Source organism: Macaca mulatta, chromosome 1 (genome assembly GCF_049350105.2).
Source record: "Macaca mulatta isolate MMU2019108-1 chromosome 1, T2T-MMU8v2.0, whole genome shotgun sequence".
NCBI lineage: Eukaryota > Metazoa > Chordata > Mammalia > Primates > Cercopithecidae > Macaca > Macaca mulatta.
In genome coordinates this window covers 82,950,907-82,971,618 of record NC_133406.1, presented here as the reverse complement: position 1 = coordinate 82,971,618, position 20,712 = coordinate 82,950,907, and the positions used below count along the sequence as shown (strand labels likewise).

Sequence of the window (20,712 nt, the reverse complement as noted above, 5' to 3'; positions counted from 1 at the left end):
TTCATAAAAAATTCTCAACAGCTTAGGTAGGTATAGAAGGAATGTACTTCAACACAATAAAGGGCCAAGTATGATACATCACAGCTAACATCATACTCAGTGGTCCAAAGCTGAAAGCTATTCCTCTATGATCAGGAACCAGACAAGGATACCCACTCTCACTACTTCTTTTCAACATAGAACTGGAAGTCCTAGCCAAAGCAATTAGGCAAGGAAAGAAATAAAAGGCATCAGAATAGGAAAAGAAGAAGTGAAATTGTCTATTTGCTGATGACATGATCTTATTAATAGAGACCCTAAAGATGCCACCAAAAGACTGTTAGAACTGATCAATGAATGCAATAAAGTTGTAAGATACAAACTCAATATACAAAAATTAGTCACATTTCTATAAGCCAACAATGAACTACCTGAAAAAGAAAGAAAGAAAACAATTCCATTTACAATACTGCTAAAAAAGACCATTAAAAGAGTACTTAAGAGTAAATATAACCAAAAGGTGAAAATTCTGTATATTGAAAACTATAAAACATTGAGGAGGGGGCGGAGCAAGATGGCTGAATAGGAACGGCTCCAGTCTCCGACTCCCAGCGTGAGCGACAGAGAAGACTGGTGAGTTCTGCATTTTCAAATGAGGTACTGGGTTCATCTCACTAGGGAGTGCTGGACAATTGGTGCTGGTCAGCTGCTGCAGCCCGACCAGCGAGAGCTGAAGCAGGGCGAGGCATCGCCTCACCTGGGAAGTGCAAGGGGAAAGGAAATCCCTTTTCCTAGGCAGGGGAACTGAGACACACAACACCTGGAAAATCGGGTAACTCCCACCCCAATACTGCACTTTAAGCAAACAGGCACACCAGGAGATTATATCCCACACCTGGCCGAGAGGGTCCCATGCCCACGGAGCCTCCCTCATTGCTAGCACAGCAGTCTGCGATCTCGCGGCAAGGCAGCAGCGAGGCTGGGGGAGGGGCGCCCGCCATTGCTGAGGCTTAAGTAGGTAAACAAAGCCACTGGGAAGCTTGAACTGGGTGGAGCTCACAGCAGCTCAAGAAAACCTGCCCCTCTCTGTAGACTCCACCTCTGGGGACAGGGCAAAGTAAACAACAACAAAAGCAGCGAAACCTCTGCAGATGCAAACGACTCTGTCTGACAGCTTTGAAGAGAGCAGTGGATCTCCCAACACGGAGGTTGAGATCTGAGAAGGGACAGACTGCCTGCTCATGTGGGTCCCTGACCCCTGAGTAGCCTAACTGGGAGACATCCCCCACTAGGGGCAGTCTGACACCCCACACCTCACAGGGTGGAGTACACCCCTGAGAGGAAGCCTCCAAAGCAAGAATCAGACAGGTACACTCGCTGTTCAGCAATATTCTATCTTCTGCAGCCTCTGCTGCTGACACCCAGGCAAACAGGGTCTGGAGTGGACCTCAAGCAATATCCAACAGACCTACAGCTGAGGGTCCTGACTGTTAGAAGGAAAACTATCAAACAGGAAGGACACCTACACCAAAACCCCATCAGTACATCACCATCATCATCAAAGACCAGAGACAGATAAAACCACAAAGATGGGGAAAAATCAGGGCAGAAAAGCTGGAAATTCAAAAAATAAGAGCGCATCTCCCCCGGCAAAGGAGCGCAGCTCATCGCCAGCAACGGATCAAAGCTTGATGGAGAATGAGTTTGACGAGATGAGAGAAGAAGGCTTCAGTCCATCAAACTTATCAGAGCTAATGGAGGAATTATGTACCCAGCACAAAGAAACTAAAAATCTTGAAAAAAAAGTGGAAGAATTGATGGCTAGAGTAATTAATGCAGAGAAGGTCATAAATGAAATGAAAGAGATGAAAACCATGACACGAGAAATACGTGACAAATGCACAGGCTTCAGTAACTGACTCGATCAACTGGAAGAAAGAGTATCAGCGATTGAGGATCAAATGAACGAAATGAAGTGAGAAGAGAAACCAAAAGAAAAAAGAAGAAAAAGAAATGAACAAAGCCTACAAGAAGTATGGGATTATGTAAAAAGACCAAATCTACGTCTGATTGGGGTGGCTGAAAGTGAGGGGGAAAATGGAACCAAGTTGGAAAACACTCTGCAGGATATTATCCAGGAGAACTTCCCCAACCTAGTAGGGCAGGCCAACATTCAAATCCAGGAAATACAGAGAATGCCACAAAGATACTCCTCGAGAAGAGCAACTCCAAGAGACATAATTGCCAGATTCACCAAAGTTGAAATGAAGGAAAAAATGTTAAGGGCAGCCAGAGAGAAAGGTCAGGTTACCCACAAAGGGAAGCCCATCAGACTAACAGCAGATCTCTCGGCAGAAAGTCTACAAGCCAGAAGAGAGTGGGGGCCAATATTCAACATTCTTAAAGAAAAGAATTTTCAACCCAGAATTTCATATCCAGACAAACTAAGTTTCATCAGTGAAGGAGAAATAAAATCCTTTACAGATAAGCAAATGCTTAGAGATTTTATCACCACCAGGCCTGCCTTACAAGAGACCCTGAAGGAAGCACTCAACATGGAAAGGAACAACCGGTACCAGCCATTGCAAAAACATGTCAAAATGTAAAGACCATTTAGGCTAGGAAGAAACTGCATCAACTAACGAGCAAAATAACCAGTTAATATCATAATGGCAGGATCAAGTTCACACATAACAATATTAACCTTAAATGTAAATGGACTAAATGCTCCAATTAAAAGACACAGACTGGTAAACTGGATAAAGAGTCAAGAGCCATCAGTCTGCTGTATTCAGGAGACCCATCTCACACGCAGAGACATACATAGGCTCAAAATAAAGGGATGGAGGAAGATTTACCAAGCAAATGGAGAACAAAAAAAAGCAGGGGTTGCAATACTAGTCTCTGATAAAACAGACTTTAAACCATCAAAGATCAACAGAGACAAAGAAGGCCATTACATAATGGTAAAAGGATCAATTCAACAGGAAGAGCTAACTATCCTAAATATATATGCACCAAATACAGGAGCACCCAGATTCATAAAGCATGTCCTTAGAGACTTACAAAGAGACTTAGACTCCCATACAAAAATAATGGGAGACTTCAACACCCCACTGTCAACATTAGACAGATCAATGAGACAGAAAGTTAACAAGGATATCCAGGAATTGAACTCATCTCTGCAGCAAGCAGACCTAATAGACATCTATAGACTCTCCACCCCAAATCAACAGAATATACATTCTTCTCAGCACCACATCGCACTTATTCCAAAATTGACCACATAATTGGAAGTAAAGCACTCCTCAGCAAATGTACAAGAACAGAAATTATAACAAACTGTCTCTCAGACCACAGTGCAATTAAACTACAACTCAGGACTAAGAAACTCAATCAAAACCTCTCAACTACATGGAAACTGAACAACCTGCTCCTGAATGACTACTGGGTACATAACGAAATGAAGGCAGAAATAAAGACGTTCTTTGAAACCAATGAGAACAAAGATACAACATACCAGAATCTCTGGGACACATTTAAAGCAGTGTGTAGAGGGAAATTTATAGCACTAAATGCCCACAAGAGAAAGCTGGAAAGATCTAAAATTGACACCCTAACATCACAATTAAAAGAACTAGAGAAGCAAGAGCAAACACATTCAAAAGGTAGCAGAAGGCAAGAAATAACTAAGATCAGGGCAGAACTGAAGGAGATAGAGACACAAAAAACCCTCCAAAAAATCAATGAATCCAGGAGTTGGTTTTTTGAAAAGATCAACAAAATTGACAGACCGCTAGCAAGACTAATAAAGAAGAAAAGAGAGAAGAATCAAATAGACGCAATAAAAAATGATGAAGTGGATATCACCACCGACCCCACAGAAATACAAACTACCATCAGAGAATACTATAAACACCTCTACGCAAATAAACTAGAAAATCTAGAAGAAATGGATAATTTCCTGGACACTTACACTCTTCCAAGACTAAACCAGGAAGAAATTGAATCCCTGAATAGACCAATAACAGGCTCTGAAATTGAGACAATAATTACTAGCCTACCAACCAAAAAAAGTCCAGGACCAGATGGATTCACAGCTGAATTCTACCAGAGGTACAAGGAGGAGCTGGTACCATTCCTTCTGAAACTATTCCAATCAATAGAAAAAGAGGGAATCCTCCCTAACTCATTTTATGAGGCCAACATCATCCTGATACCAAAGCCTGGCAGAGACACAACAAAAAAAGAGAATTTAGACCAATATCCCTGATGAACATCGATGCAAAAATCCTCAATATAATACTGGCAAACCGGATTCAGCAGCACATCAAAAATCTTATCCACCATGATCAAGTGGGCTTCATCCCTGGGATGCAAGGCTGCTTCAACATTCGCAAATCAATAAACGTAATCCAGCATATAAACAGAACCAAAGACAAGAACCACATGATTATCTCAATAGATGCAGAAAAGGCTTTTGACAAAATTCAACAGCCCTTGATGCTAAAAACGCTCAATAAATTCGGTATTGATGGAACGTACCTCAAAATCATAAGAGCTATTTATGACAAACCCACAGCCAATATCATACTGAATGGGCAAAAACTGGAAAAATTCCCTTTGAAAACTGGCACAAGACAGGGATGCCCTCTCTCACCACTCCTATTCAACATAGTGTTGGAAGTTCTGGCTAGGGCAATCAGGCAAGAGAAAGAAATCAAGAGTATTCAGTTAGGAAAAGAAGAAGTCAAATTGTCCGTTTGCAGATGACATGATTGTATATTTAGAAAACCCCATTGTCTCAGCCCAAAATCTCCTTAAGCTGACAGGAAACTTCAGCAAAGTCTCAGGATACAAAATTAATGTGCAAAAATCACAAGCATTCTTATACACCAATAACAGACAAACAGAGAGCCAAATCATGAATGAACTTCCATTCACAATTGCTTCAAAGAGAATAAAATACCTAGGAATCCAACTTACAAGGTATGTAAAGGACCTCTTCAAGGAGAACTACAAACCACTGCTCAGTGAAATAAAAGAGGACACAAACAAATGGAAGAACATACCATGCTCATGGATAGGAAGAATCAATATCGTGAAAATGGTCATACTGTCCAAGGTTATTTATAGATTCAATGCCATCCCCATCAAGCTACCAATGAGTTTCTTCACAGAATTGGAAAAAACTGCTTTAAAGTTCATATGGAACCAAAAAAGAGCCTGCATCTCCAAGACAATCCTAAGTCAAAAGAACAAAGCTGGAGGCATCATGCTACCTGACTTCAAACTATACTACAAGGCTACAGTAACCAAAACAGCACGGTACTGGTACCAAAACAGAGATCTAGACCAATGGAACAGAACAGAGTTCTCAGAAATAATACCAGACATCTATAGCCATCTGGTCTTTGACAAACCTGACAAAAACAAGAAATGGGGAAAGGATTCCCTATTTAATAAATGGTGCTGGGAAAATTGGCTAGCCATAAGTAGAAAGCTGAAACTGGATCCTTTCCCTACTCCTAATACGAAAATTAATTCAAGATGGATTAGAGACTTAAATGTTAGACCTAATACCATAAAAACCCTAGAGGAAAACCTAGGTAGTACCATTCAGGACATAGGCATGGGCAAAGACTTCATGTCTAAAACACCAAAAGCAACGGCAGCAAAAGCCAAAATTGACAAATGGGATCTAATTAAACTAAAGAGCTTCTGCACAGCAAAAGAAACTACCATCAGAGTGAACAGGTAACCTAGAGAATGGGAGAAAATTTTTGCAATCTACTCATCTGACAAAGGGCTAATATCCAGAACCTACAAAGAACTCAAACAAATTTACAAGAAAAAAACAAACAACCCCATCAAAAAGTGGGCAAAGGATATGAACAGACATTTCTGAAAAGAAGACATGCATACAGCCAACAGACATATGAAAAAATGCTCATCATCACTAGCCATCAGAGAAATGCAAATCAAAACCACAATGAGATACCATCTCATACCAGTTAGAATGGCAATCATTAAAAAGTCAGGAAACAACAGGTGCTGGAGAGGATGTGGAGAAATAGGAACACTTTTACACTGTTGGTGGGATTATAAACTAGTTCAACCATTATGGCAAACAGTATGGCGATTCCTCAAGGATCTAGAACTAGATGTACCATATGACCCAGCCATCCCATTACTGGGTATATACCCAAAGGATTATAAATCATGCTGCTATAAAGTCACATGCACACGTATGTTTATTGCGGCACTAGTCACAATAGCAAAGACTTGGAATCAACCCAAATGTCCATCAGTGACAGACTGGATTAAGAAAATGTGGCACATATACACCATGGAATACTATGCAGCCATAAAAAAGGATGAGTTTGTGTCCTTTGTAGGGACATGGATGCAGCTGGAAACCATCATTCTTAGTAAACTATCACAAGAACAGAAAACCAAACACCCCACGTTCTCACTCATAGGTGGGAACTGAACAATGGGATCACTTGGACTCGGGAAGGGGAACATCACACACCGGGGCCTATCATGGGGAGGGGAGATGGGCGAGGGATTGCATTGGGAGTTATACCTGATGTAAATGACGAGTTGATGGGTGCTGGCGAGTTGATGGGTGCAGCACAGCAACATGGCACAAGTATACATATGTAACAAACCTGCACGTTATGCACATGTACCCTAGAACTTAAAGTATAGTAAAAAAAAATTGAGGAAATAAATTTAACAAAACACAAATAAGTGGAAAGATATCCTGTGTTCATGGATTGAAAGAATTAGTATTGTTAAAATGTCCATACTTCCCAAAGTGAGCTACAGATTCAATGCAATCTCTACCAAAATTCCAACATATTTTTCATTTTGCCAGTGGAACCACAAAAGATCCTGAATAGCTAAAGCAATCTTGAGGGGAAAAAATAAAAAATAAAAGAAGCTTTTGGCATCACACTACCTGATTTCAAAATATACTACAAAGCTATAGTAATCAAAACAACATGGCATTGGCATAATAACCAACACACTGACCAATGAAACTGGATAGAGGTCCCAGAAATAAACCCATACACTTACAATCAATTGCTTTGGCTATTCTGCAGTCCTGTGTTCATTGCAGGATTATTCACAACAGACAAGATATGGGCTCACCCTGTGTTCAGTGACTGGATTTTTTTTTTTTTGAGATGGAGTCTTGCTCTGTTGCCCAGGCTGGAGTGCAATGGTGCAATCTTGGCTCACTGCAACCTCCACCTCCTGGGTTCAAGTGATTCTCCTGCCTCAGCCTCCCTAGTAGCTGGGATTACAGGTGCCCGCCACCACGCCCAGTTAATCTTTTGTATTTTTGGTGGAGATGGGGTTTAGCCATGTTGGCCAGGCTGGTCTCAAACTCCTGACCTCAGGTGATCCACCTGCCTCTGCCTCCTAAAGTGCTGGGATTACAGGCGTGAAACACTGTGCCCAGCCTGAATGGATTTTTAAAATGTGGTGTGTGTGTGTGTGTGTGTGTGTATATATATATATATATATATATATGGAATGGAATACTATTCAGTCTTTTCAAAGAAGGAAATCTTGTCATTTAAGTGGATTTTTAAAAATGTGGTGCATATATATACATATTCCATTATATATACAATGAAATACTATTCAGTGTCTAAAAAGAAGGAAATTCTGTCATTTGTAACAACATGGATGAACCTGAAGGACATTATTCTAGTGAAATAAGCCAGGCACAGAAAGACAAATACTACCTTATATGTGGATTCTAAACAAGTCTAACTCATAGAAGCAGAGAGTAGACTAGTGGTTGCCAGGGGCTACAGGTGAGGTGGGAAGGAATGGGGAGATGTTGGTCAAAGGGTACAAAATTTCAGTTAGACAGGCGGAATAAGAATTTGACATTTATTGCACAGCATGGTGACCATAGTTAATAATGTGTTGGATATTTCAAAATTCCTAAAAAAATAGATTTTAATTGTTCTCACTAAAAAACCTTAAGTATGTGAGGTAATGTATGCTAATTACATGATATAATCATTCCTCAATATGTATACACATCAAAACATCACATTGTACTCCATAAATACATACAATTATCATTTGTCAATTAAAAATAAAAGTTTAAACCGAAAAAATAAAAGATAAATCAGGAAAAAAAGGATTGTCTTCTTATCTCCTCTTTTGAATTATTCCACATTGTTACATAACAGATTTGCTTTTTTTTGTAAAAATAGGCACATTTATATATTAAAGCACACTTTTAAAAATCAGACAGATCAAATTTAGAAGTTAATATATACAACCTTGATTTTTTAGTTTCACTATACAATAGGGTATCTCCTAAAATTGAACCATGTTTTATGTCAAATGCTCCTGGACCCTCTAACTTTTCAAGCATTTGATTAATGGCAGCAGTTTTCCCAACACCAGATTCTCCTAAGGGAAAAAATACATAAGGTTAGAGATATATGCAAGAAAATGATACATGTTAACACATTAAAATGAACCAATAACATTCTCCCTCAATTGAAAATTACATAAAAAGTGTGTTTTTGTTCTTGCTTTTTAAAAAAATGTGGTTGAGTGGTTAAATGAGGAAGCTAATATAAAACCTTCTCAAATTGTTTGAATTATTTACATTTCTTGCAAAAGAATAGACTGAGTTAATTATTATTTTTATCTAATGTTCACACTAATCCTTTTGTACAGAACTACAACATGAAACATAATTCATTAAAAATTTCTGCCAACACAATTTGAGGAAGAAATTTGATGATAAACTTTTTGTTGAATCAGAGTAGGGACTGTAATGATTTTACAATTCATTAAGTATTAAAGTAAAGATAAGTATTTTCTTAGACAAAATTAGAGGCAAGGTATGTGTTATCTGAGAGTTACATTGCCTGAATTCTTTGAATACGGAACTGGGAAAATGATACTATTGGCTCTGGTGCTATGCAACACAAGTTAGAGAATTAGAGAATTGGAAAAGGTAATTGATGGGTTGGCATATGCATTAAAAGAGAGTAGGAGCTGTATTGAATTACTCTTTTGATAATGGTAAAAGATAGAAAAATCTTCATATTGGATTGGGGAATCCCATTGAATGTGTACATGTAAGTATACCAATCAATGTTACCAATAAGAACCTCAGCCCACAGGCTACAGAGGCCAAACATATATTATTAATACAATAGCTCTACTTCTGGCATTTCTCCTGCAGGTAATGAAAAGATGAAAAAGATTTATAATGTCCTATTTTGGAAAATATGTGGAAAAATGGGTGCTCATACACTGCTGGTAAGAATATAAATTAATATAGTAACCAGAACTTTTCAGGGTATATATTTTTCCCACTTACAAAATAAGATAGTTAGACCAAATATCTGTAAACCTTTTTCTAACTCTGAAATTCTCCTTCTATTAAATATTTGTAATACCTGTGAGAAGTACAGGGCAGGAATTCTTTAAAAGAAGGCTCATGAGAAAAGAAAGGCATGTTGTGTCTCTGGTAGCAGTATAATTAATGCATTCTCCACATTCTGTTATCTTCAAGAAGTTTTCGCCAGATCTTTGAAGATTAGTTAGTAATGAAGTTCCTAAGTTAAAATTTTAAAAAAAGTTTCAAATGACCTAGAAAGCACTATTCACCTAATCTTTTTTTTAAAAAATCGTTAGAATTATTTTTATTTTCATTAATTGTACATATGAAAAGTACATGGCTGGCTGGATGCGGTGGCTCACGCCTGTAATCCCAACACTTTGGGAGGCCAAGGCGGGCGGATCACGAGGTCAGGAGAAACCCCGGGGGTCAGGTGAAACCCCGTCTCTACTAAAAATACAAAAAATTAGACGGGCGAGGTGGCGGGTGCCTGTAGTCCCAGCTACTCGGGAGGCTGAGGCAGGTGAATGGCCTGAGCCCAGGAGGCGGAGCTTGCAGTGAGCCGAGATTGTGCCACTGCACTCCAGCCTGGGCGACAGAGTGAGACTCTGTCTCAAAAAAAAAAAAAAAAAAAAAAAAAAAAAAAAAAAGAGAAAGAAAGAAAGGAAGAAAGAAAAGTACATGGCTATGCAGAAATAAAATATGTTAAGATTTGTTTCAGGAAAATGTAATCATGTCACAATATAGTCAATCATAAAAATTCATTAGTTCGTTACTCTTAAAAGTCTTCTTATTCTGAGAAAACTCCACTGATTATGTCCTCGAGTTCCAAAATATCATATGTATTGAAGAAACAGTCATTTCCACTAAGTTAAAGTCATTCTGCAAGTCACTTTCATCACCACTTTCATCACCACAGAGGACACTAGAGGCAATTTTAGCTGCTCGACAGAAATTCATGGATTTCCACATTATGGCAGTTTTCCAGTGGTGGATGCCCTAACCCTGGAGAGGTCAAAGCAGTGACACAGTCTATGGTGGACTGGATATATTCACCTAATCTTTCAGGTCCTCAAAACATAATAATTTCTGGAAAAGTCTGCACATTACAAAACAATTTAAACATACACAAATAAGCCAAAATTTTACAAGTGCCTGGGGATCTCTGCTGATCTCATAAATTATCCCTCACTCATACTCTTTCTGACTTTTTGATGTGGACAGTTATTGCTATCAACTTTCCTCTGAAAATGCGTTAGTTGTGTCCCAGAGATTCTGTCTCTACCTATTTTTTTTTTTAATAGCAAATGGGCTCCTTTACTTTGATTTGTAAAGGCCCTTTATATATTAAGGAAATTAGCTCTTGTACTTTGCTTGGTGTTTTATGTAAGTACTCTATTATATTTGACTGAGCTATTCTGTCCTCATTATTTCCTGGCTACTGTAACTCTCTTACTTAACATTTCTGTATGGAATTTGGAATCAGCTTCTTTAGTCCTCACCACACCTATAGTGTGGTATGTTTATTGGAATTATCTTTACTTCATGGATTAATTTAGGAAGAATTAACCCGTTTAGGATGATAACTTTTGTCCAAGAACATGGCATGCTTTTTTATTTCTATGTCTCAGGAATGTTTCCAAGTTTACTTCATATCGATTTTGCATTTTTCTCATTAAATTTAGTTTTCTGTATTTCATCTTCTAAAAAATTTTGCTTTTGCCATTTTATTTTTTTTTTATGCTTTTAAAATTTTCTTATTTTATTTATTTATTTATTTTCTTACCCAATCTTGCTGCAGTTGAGCCCAAATCCATCCCACAGAAGCAATGCCAATCTTGTAATGTTCACTTCAGGCTGTCTACCTTACTCCAGCAGCCACTGCGGTAACTTCTGGATGACCAACACATGCGCACTAATTCCCTCTGTTTTTGACACTTTAAATAAGATCTTTTCTTTAATTGTTTACCTTGTAACTGGTTGTTGTTTGTATATATGTGGAATCATTATTTTTATATATTGTTTTGTAATTAGACTAAAACTAAATTCTCTTATTGCTTATAGTAGTTTTAAGTTGATCCTTTGGTTTTCCAGATATTTTATTATAACTTCTGCAAATAATTAAAATTTAACCACTTATTTTCCAAATTTCTATCTCTAATTCCTCTTTTTAATTGCATTGGCTCGTATATACAAAACAACATTGAGTTAAAAATTGGATTTTAATGGTAATGCTTCAAGTATTTCCCCTTAAGTAGACTCTGCTGTTGTTATCAAACTTTTAACTTCTGTTGTATTTTTCATTTCTAGAAGGTCTCCTTGGTTCTTTTTCAAATTGTGTCAGTTTTTAATAGTTTCTCATGCATTTCTGGTATTTTCTATCTTTCTTTTTAATTCTTTAAAAATGGCAAGCGTGGCTGTCTGAGAATATATACCTTTATTCTAGTCATCCAAGTCTCATTAATTTGTGGCTGCAATCTTGTTTCTGCTAATTATCTTTAAAGGGGCATTACATTTGAAAATATTATTTGTAGGAATAATATAAATTGTAGTATAATAGTTCCACTCTATAGAAAGTATGTTCATTGGCTTCTAACTGGATGCTGGGAGACTACTCAGGGATTCCCTTAATCCCAATTCAAGACTGGAGGTTCCTTAGATGTAGGATAACATATCTGGCCTCCGATTATGGGTACCTGGATATGTAAGGGCTGGTTTAATCCAGTTCACCTTCACATAGAGAGTCTAGCTCTTCATTAACCCAGATTAAATTATATGTGTATGTGTATGTGAGAAAGAGTGGAAGGAAGGAAGCTTTGATTTCTGTCATCCTTAATCCTTGAATAGCAAACCTAATGGCACAATGACTTGATTGATTCAATCAAAATCTCATGTAATTCTTTAAATGGATATTGTAGCCTCAATAATTTCTATAAAGGACAATTTTCAGCACTCCTAGTTGTGGATTGAACATTACTACAAAATTCACATTTAAACTCCTCAAACATTAGTAGAAATCAAAATAAAACACACAAATCTTAATCTGCAAGCAAATGTTTCCTTCCAATAACTACCACCCCATGATAGCAAGAAAGAGAATTCTGTGTCATGGTCTGTCACATCAGTACTCAATACTGGTATTTATATATCAACATCTTATAAACCCTTAGAGTACAGATTCCAGAAGAGAGAGTCTGAATTTTTTCCCCTTTCAGTTAGTTCCCAGTGCAAACAACTACACCAAAAGATCTTGTCTAAACATAGTTCTGACCACTTTATTCTTTGTTTTCTATACTCAGTAGTCGTTACCACGAGGCCATTTGAAATGATAGTTTGGGTGGGTAGGCAATACCTCAATTTGCCCTTTGTTGTTAAGTTGGCTACCTAGTAGACAGCATCCAATGTGAGGCTCTGGAGAAAAACAGGTCCACAGTCTTCCTTTTGATGTTTGGGGGATAGAAACAGTTAACATTTTTGAAACTATGAGAGCCCAGTATGCCGGACTCTCAGTTTTAGATTGTAGGCTTCAGGTAGAGAGAGTCTCCCTTGCCGGAGCTCTATTATCTTTCATTTTTGCTTAAAAACGAGTTAGCTTTTATCTAAATTCATCCCTCTCTTATTGAAATTCAGTAAAAGTGACAAAAAGTAGCCAATTCACACCAACGTTTTGATCTTCCAGCCATTTTCCCTAGAGTTACAGCACATGGTCTGTCTCCCAGATATCACAGCTAACAATGTTGCCAATGTTTTGGCCATGGCAGATAAAGGATTACCTGTATTCATCTGCAACACTGTGTCTTCATTGCCCAGCATCTGACTTTTAAGTCAATGTCAGGTATTTCAGGATTTTTTATGTGATTGTGTCATTTATAGCTACTGAAATGTGTATATATATATATATATATTTTATTATACTTTAAGTTCTAGGGTACATGTGCACAACATGCAGGTTTGTTACATATGTATACATGTGCCATGTTGGTGTGCTGCACCCATTAACTCATCATTTGCATTAGGTATATCTCCTAATGCTATCCTTCCCCCCTACCCCCTCCCCACAATAGGACCCAGTGTGTGATGCTCCCCTTCCTGTATCCAAGTGATCTCATTGTTCAGTTGGCACCTATGAGTGAGAACATGCAGTATTCGGTTTTCTGTTCTTGCGATAGTTTCCTGAGAAGGATAGTTTCCAGCTGCATCTATGTCCCTACAAAGAACATGAACTCATCCTTTTTTATGGCTGCATAGTATTCCATGGTGTATATGTGCCATATTTTCTTAATCCAGTCTGTTACTGATGGACATTTGGGTTGATTCCAAGTCTTTGCTATTGTGACTAGTGCTGCAATAAACATATGTGTGCATGTGTCTTTATAGCAGCATGACTTATAATCCTTTGGGTATATACCCAGTAATGGGATGGCTGAGTCAAATGGTATTTCTAGTTCTAGATCCTTGAGGAATCGCCACACTGTTTTCCACAATGGTTGACCTAGTTTACAGTTCCACCAACAGTGTAAAACTGTTCCTATTTCTCCACATCCTCTCCAGCACCTGTTGTTTCCTGATTTTTTAATGATTGCCATTCTTACTGGTGTGAGATGGTATCTCATTGTGGTTTTGATTTGCATTTCTCTGATGGCTAGTGATGATGAGCATTTTTTCATGTATCTGCTGGCTGTATGAATGTCTTCTTTTGAGAAATGTCTGTTCATATCCTTTGCCCACTTTTTGATGGGGTTGTTTGTTTTTTTCTTGTAAATTTGTTTGAGTTCTTTGTAGGTTCTGGATATTAGCCCTTTGTCAGATGAGTAGATTGCAAAAATTTTCTCCCATTCCGTAGGTTGCCTGTTCACTCTGATGGTAGTTTCTTTTGCTGTGCAGAAGCTCGTTAGTTTAATTAGATCCCATTTATCAATTTTGGCTTTTGTTGCCGTTGCTTTTGGTGTTTTAGACATGAAGTCCTTGCCCATGCCTATGTCCTGCATGGTATTACCTAGGTTTTCTTCTAGGGTTTTTACGGTATTAGGTCTAACATTTAAGTCTCTAATCCATCTTGAACTAATTTTCATATAAGGAGTAAGGAAAGGATCCAGTTTCAGCTTTCTACTTATGGCTAGCCATTTTCCCAGCACCATTTATTAAATAGGGAATCCTTTCCCCATTTCTTGTTTTTGTCAGGTTTGTCAAAGATCAGATGGCTGTAGATGTGTGGTATTATTTCTGAGGGCTCTGTTCTGTTCCATTGGTCTGTATCTCAGTTTTGGTACCAGTACCATGCTGTTTTGGTTACTGTAGCCTTGTGTAGTTTGAAGTCAGGTAGCGTGATGCCTCCAGCTTTGTTCTTTTGGCTTAGGATTGTCCTGGCAATGTGGGGTCTCTTTGGTTCCATATGAACTTTAAAGCAGTTTTTTTCCAATTCTGTGAAGATAGTCATTGGTAGCTTAATGGGGATGGCATTGAATCTATAAATTACCTTGGGCAGTATAGCCATTTTCACAATATTGATTCTTCCTATCCATGAGCATGGAATGTTCTTCCATTTGATCGTGTCCTCTTTTATTTCACTGAGCAGTGGTTTGTAGTTCTCCTTGAAGAGGTCCTTTACATCCCTTGTAAGTTGGATTCCTAGGTATTTTATTCTCTTTGGAGCTATTGTGAATGGCAGTTCATTCGTGATTGGCTCTCTGTTTGTCTGTTACTGGTGTATAAGAATGCTTGTGATATTCACACATTGATTTTTGTATCCTGAGACTTTGCTGAAGTTGCTTATCAGCTTAAGGAGATTTTGGGCTGAGACAATGGGGTTTTCTAAACATACAATCATGTAATCTGTAAACAGGGACAATTTGACTTCTTCTTTTCCTAACTGAATACCCTTGATTTCTTTCTCTTGCCTGATTGCCCTACCCAGAACTTCCAACACTATATTGAACAGGAGTGGTGAAAGAGGGCACCCCGGCTTGTGCCAGTTTTCAAAGGGAATGCTTCCAGTTTTTGCCCATTCAGTATGATATTGGCTGTGGGTTTGTCATAAATAGCCCTTATTATTTTGAGATATGTTCCATCAATACCGAATTTATTGAGCGTTTTTAGCATGAAGGGCTGTTGAATTTTGTCAAAAGCCTTTTCTGCATCTATTGAGATAATCATGTGGTTTTTTGCCTTTGGTTCTGTTTATATGCTGGGTTATGTTTATTGATTTGCGTATGTTGAAGCAGCCTTGCATCCCAGGGATGAAGCCCACTTGATCATGGTGGATAAGCTTTTTGATGTGCTGCTGGAATCAGTTTGCCAGTATTTTATTGAGGATTTTTGCATCGATGTTCATCAGGGATATTGGTCTAAAATTCTCTTTTATGGTTGTATCCTTGTCAGGCTTTGGTATCAGGATGATGTTGGCCTCGTAAAATGAGTTAGGGAGGATTCCCTCTTTTTCTATTGATTGGAATAGTTTCAGAAGGAATGGTACCAACTCCTCCTTGTACCTCCGGTAGAGTTTGGCTGTGAATCCGTCTGGTCCTGGACTTTTTTTGGTTGGTAGGCTAGTAATTATTGCCTCAATTTCAGAGCCTGCTATTGGTCTATTCAGGGATTCAGCTTCTTCCTGGTTTAGTCTTGAGAGAGTGTAAGTGTCCAGGAAATTATCCATTTCTTCTAGGTTTTCTAGTTTATTTGGGTAGAGGTGTTTATAGTATTCTCTGATGGTAGTTTGTATTTCTGTGGGGTTGGTGATGATATCCCCTTTATCATTTTTTATTGCATCTATTTGATTCTTCTCTCTTTTCTTCTTTGTTAGTCTTGCTAGCAGTCTATCAATTTTGTTGATCTTTTAAAAAAAACCAGCTCCTGGATTCATTGATTTTTTGGAGGGTTTTTTTGTGTCTCTATCTCCTTCAGTTTTGCTCTGATCTTAGTTATTTCTTGCCTTCTGCTAGCTTTTGAATGTGTTTGCTCTTGCTTCTCTAGTTCTTTTAATTGTGATGTTAGGGTGTCAATTTTAGATCTTACCAATGTGGGCATTTAGTGCTATAAATTTCCCTCTACACACTGCTTTAAATGTGTCCCAGAGATTCTGGTATGTTGTATCTTTGTTCTCATTGGTTTCAAAGAACATCTTTATTTCTGCCTTCATTTCATTATGTACCCAGTACTCATTAAGGAGCAGGTTGTTCAGTTTCCATGTAGTTGAGCGGTTTTGATTGAGTTTCTTAGTCCTGAGTTGTAGTTTAATTGCACTGTGGTCTGAGAGACAGTTTGTTATAATTTCTGTTCTTTTACATTTGCTGAGGAGTGCTTTACTTCCAACTATGTGGTCAATTTTGGAATACGTGTGATGTGGTGCTGAGAAGAATGTATATTCTGTTGATTTGGGGTGGAGAGTTCTAATAGTTCTCTATTAGAACCTAATAGAGATGTCTATTAGGTTCACTTGGGGCAGAGTTGAGTTCAATTCCTGGATATCCTTGCCAACTTTCTGTCTCACTGATCTGTCTAATGTTGACAGTGGGGTGTTAAAGTCTCCCATTATTATTGTATGGGAGTCTAAGTCTCTTTGTAAGCCTCTAAGGACTTGCTTTGTGAATCTGGGTGCTCCTGTATTGGGTGCATATATATTTAGGATAGTTAACTCTTGCTGATGAATTGATCCCTTTACCATTGTGTAATGGCCTTCTTTGTCTCTTTTGATCTTTGATGGTTTAAAGTCTGTTTTATCAGATACTAGGATTGCAACCCCTGCTTTTTTTTGTTTTCCATTTGCTTGGTAGATCTTCCTCCATCCCTTTATTTTGAGCCTATGTGTGTCTCTGCATGTGAGATGAGTCTCCTGAAGACAGCAAACTGATGGGTCTTAACTCTTTATCCAATTTGCCAGTCTGTGTCTTTTAATTGGACCATTTAGTCCATTTACATTTAAGGTTAATATTGTTATGTGTGAACTTGATCCTGTCATTGTGATATTAGCTGGTTATTTTGCTCACTAGTTGATGCAGTTTCTTTCTAGCAACAGTAGACTTTACATTTGACATGTTTTTGCAATGGCTGGTACTCGTTGTTCCTTTCCATGTTTAGTGCTTCCTTCAGGATCTCTTGTAGGGCAGGCCTGGTGGTGACAAAATCTCTAAGCATATGCTTGTCTGTAAAGGATTTTATTTCTCCTTCACTGATGAAACTTAGTTTGTCTGGATATGAAATTCTGGGCTGAAAATTCTTTTCTTAAAGAATGTTGAATATTGGGCCCCACTCTCTTCTTGCTTGTAGAGTTTCTGCCAAGAGATCTGCTGTTAGTCTGATGGGCTTCCCTTTGTGGGTAACCTGACCTTTCTCTCTGGCTGCCCTTAACATTTTTTCCTTCATTTCCACTTTGGTGAATATGACAATTATGTGTCTTGGAGTTGCTCTTCTCGAGGAGTATCTTTGTGGTGTTCTCTGTATTTCCTGAATTTGAATGTTGGCCTGCCTTATTAGGTTGGAGAAGTTCTTCTGGATGATATCCTGCAGAGTGTTTTCCAACTTGGTTCGATTTTCCCCATCACTTTCAGGCACACCAAATCAGACGTAGATTTGGATTTTTTCACATAATCCCATACTTCTTGGAGGCTTTGTTCATTTCTTTTTACTCTCTTTTCTCTACACTTGTCTTCTCGCTTCATTTCATTCATTTGATCTTCAATCATTGACACTCTTTCTTCCAGTTGATTGAGTTGGTTACTGAAGCCTGTGCATTTGTCACATATTTCTCGTGTTATGGTTTTTATCTCTATCAGTTCTTTTGAGGTCTTCTCTGCATTGATTATTCTAGTTATCCTTCCATCCATTCTTTTTTCAAGGTTTTTAGTTTCTTTGTGCTGGTTACATAGTTCCTCTTTAGCTCTGAGAAGTTTGATCGATTGAAGCCTTCTCCCCTCAACTCGTCAAAGTCATTCTCTGTCCAGCTTTGATCCGTTGCTGGTGATGAGCTGCGTTCCTTTGGAGGGGGAGATGCACTCTGATTTTTTGTATTTCCAGCTTTTCTGCACTGCTTTTTCCTCATCTTTTTGGTTTTATCTGCCTTTGGTTTTTGATGATGGTGATGTACTGATGGGGTTTTGGTGTGGGTGTCCTTTCTATTTGTTAGTTTTCCTTCTAACAGTCAGAACCCTCAGCTGTAGGTCTGTTGGAGTTTGCTAGAGGTCCACTCCAGACCCTGTTTGCCTGGGTATCAGCAGTGGAGGCTGCAGAATATAGAATATTGCTGCACGGTGAGTGTTGCTGTCTGATTCTTGCTCTGGAAGCTTCGTCTCAGGGGTGTACCCCACTGTGTGAGGTGTGAGGTGTCGGTCTGCACCTAGTGGGGGATGTCTCCCAGTTAGGCTACTCAGGGGTCAGGGACTCACTTGAGCAGGCAGTCTGTCCGTTCTCAGATCTCAACCTCGGTGCTGGGAGATCCACTGCTCTCTTCAAAGCTGTCAGACAGGAGCATTTACCTCTACCGAGGTTTCTGCTGCTTTTTGTTTAGGTATGCCCTGTCCCCAGAGCTGAAATGTATATTAATTATGATACAAGTTCTGTCTGCTTTAACAAATATCCAAATATAACCTTAGCTTTTAAAGGTGGAATTTGATTCCTCTCTTACGTAACAGCCCATGGTCTATATGTCAGCTCCACAGTGTTAGGAATCCAGGATTCTTTTATCTTTTTTTCCTGCCATCCTTAGCCTGCACTTTCCATATCTAGGTTCTTGGTGGTTGCTTTAGGTCTCACCACCACATCTCAGGAGCAAGAAGGGGGAGAAAAAATTGGATAATATGTGTACATTCCTTTCTTTTGATTGTACAATCTGGAATTTGCATGATTTACCTCTAGTCACATCCTGCTGTCTACAACCTGGTCACATAACCACACCTCTCTACAAGGGAGGTTTAGCCGAATGATGAAGTGGCTAGATGAATCTTCCAATGATAGAGAAACAGGAAAGAATAGAGATGGGAGTGACAAGCAGCAGTGAATGCCACACAGGGTATTGATGCAAGAGGTAACATTAATATTTAACTTTTTCATCATTTTCCTTTATATTTTCCTACCTTGCTATTAAAGAAAGAATCACTTACATGTTTCTCTATAATCCCACACAACAAACAGTTAGGTAAGCACATTAGAAAATAGATTGATTAATGTGTCTGGAATGAATAAAGAAATTAATGAATGTTGGGTGACCTTCAAAACACATCTTCTGATAATAATACATTAGGATTACTCTTTATAAGTAAAGAAGTATAAGAAAAAAAATCCTACTCAACCAGAAAAGGAGACTTTTGAAGCACATCAAGGATGTGCAAACAATTTATCATATTGCGGTTTACCATTAAAAAAATTACATGGTGACATTTAAATTCTTGTTACACGTTTGGGTTTGAAAGCCAGGGAATGTTTTGGCTACTTTTAAGCTCTTTGCCTGCAATTAAAGTAAGTGGCAACCAGAGGAAGTAATGTTTTAGATTTGGAGAAAACAGCTCTGGTTTCCCATGTGAGTGGTATACAAAGATGTGGAGTCATGCTAATGATATTCAGTTATACTTTTCTATATAGTGGTAAAAAGCTAAGGCTCTGAGTCAGTATCAGCACTAACATATGAAATACAATTCACAGCTTGTAAACAAATATGATTGCCCATGAATATTTATTGTAACAAAATATTGAATAAAATAGTCTTGGCATTTCCAATGAAAATAAATGTAGAGTTAAAATTCTCTGGATGCTTTAGCATTCTGATAGCTCTGGTTGTTTGCTGTCAAAAGTTCTTATAACCAACTCTGAAATTCTTTTATGAGAGAAATCTACTTCAAAGAAATTCTATTTGTATTTATTAAATTTCTAATATTTGCAAGAACTCTAAAGAGGCTTGATTATTAGATTCCTGCCTCTCCTTCAAATGTCTACCAAGCTGTAAAAGTGCAACAAGTTTCTTTTTTTCTGACATCTGTAGATGCAGAAGATTGGGAATAAAAACAATTTAGCATATATGTATATTTGTGAAACTATGACTATTCTTTTCTAATTAGCATTTTCATTTATAATGAAGTGCAAGTTTTCACATAAATGTTTTTCACATTTTACAAGTAGTCCTTTCCATTTTCTTGTCTCAATAATTACAGCTAATTGAAATAGATAGTGCTCCTAGGAAGACTTTCAGTGTGCTACAGTTTTGCAATGTGCATTTGATTCAATAAAATATATTCTAAATTTCTCAGAAAGTAATATTCAAAGGTTATGTTTTTAAAGATGTATTTTATAAACATAGATCTAAACTAGTCTCTACACAAACTTATATTAATCCTCAAGGTTGCTGGTATAATTAC

The 20,712-nt window shown here is 38.0% G+C and overlaps 1 protein-coding gene across 2 annotated transcripts in view; it reads right to left on the bottom strand.

Moving 5' to 3' along the window:
• Positions 1 to 20,712, bottom strand: part of DNAH14 (dynein axonemal heavy chain 14) — a 497,862-nt gene that overhangs the window by 161,592 nt on the left and 315,558 nt on the right. For both annotated transcript variants that reach the window (XM_077938651.1, XM_077938650.1), the window contains exons 44-45: positions 9,432 to 9,590; positions 8,295 to 8,427 (exon numbers count right to left, since the gene is read on the bottom strand). In XM_077938651.1, the coding sequence (XP_077794777.1) occupies positions 8,295 to 8,427; positions 9,432 to 9,590 (292 nt within the window). The remainder of the gene's footprint in view (positions 1 to 8,294; positions 8,428 to 9,431; positions 9,591 to 20,712) is intronic.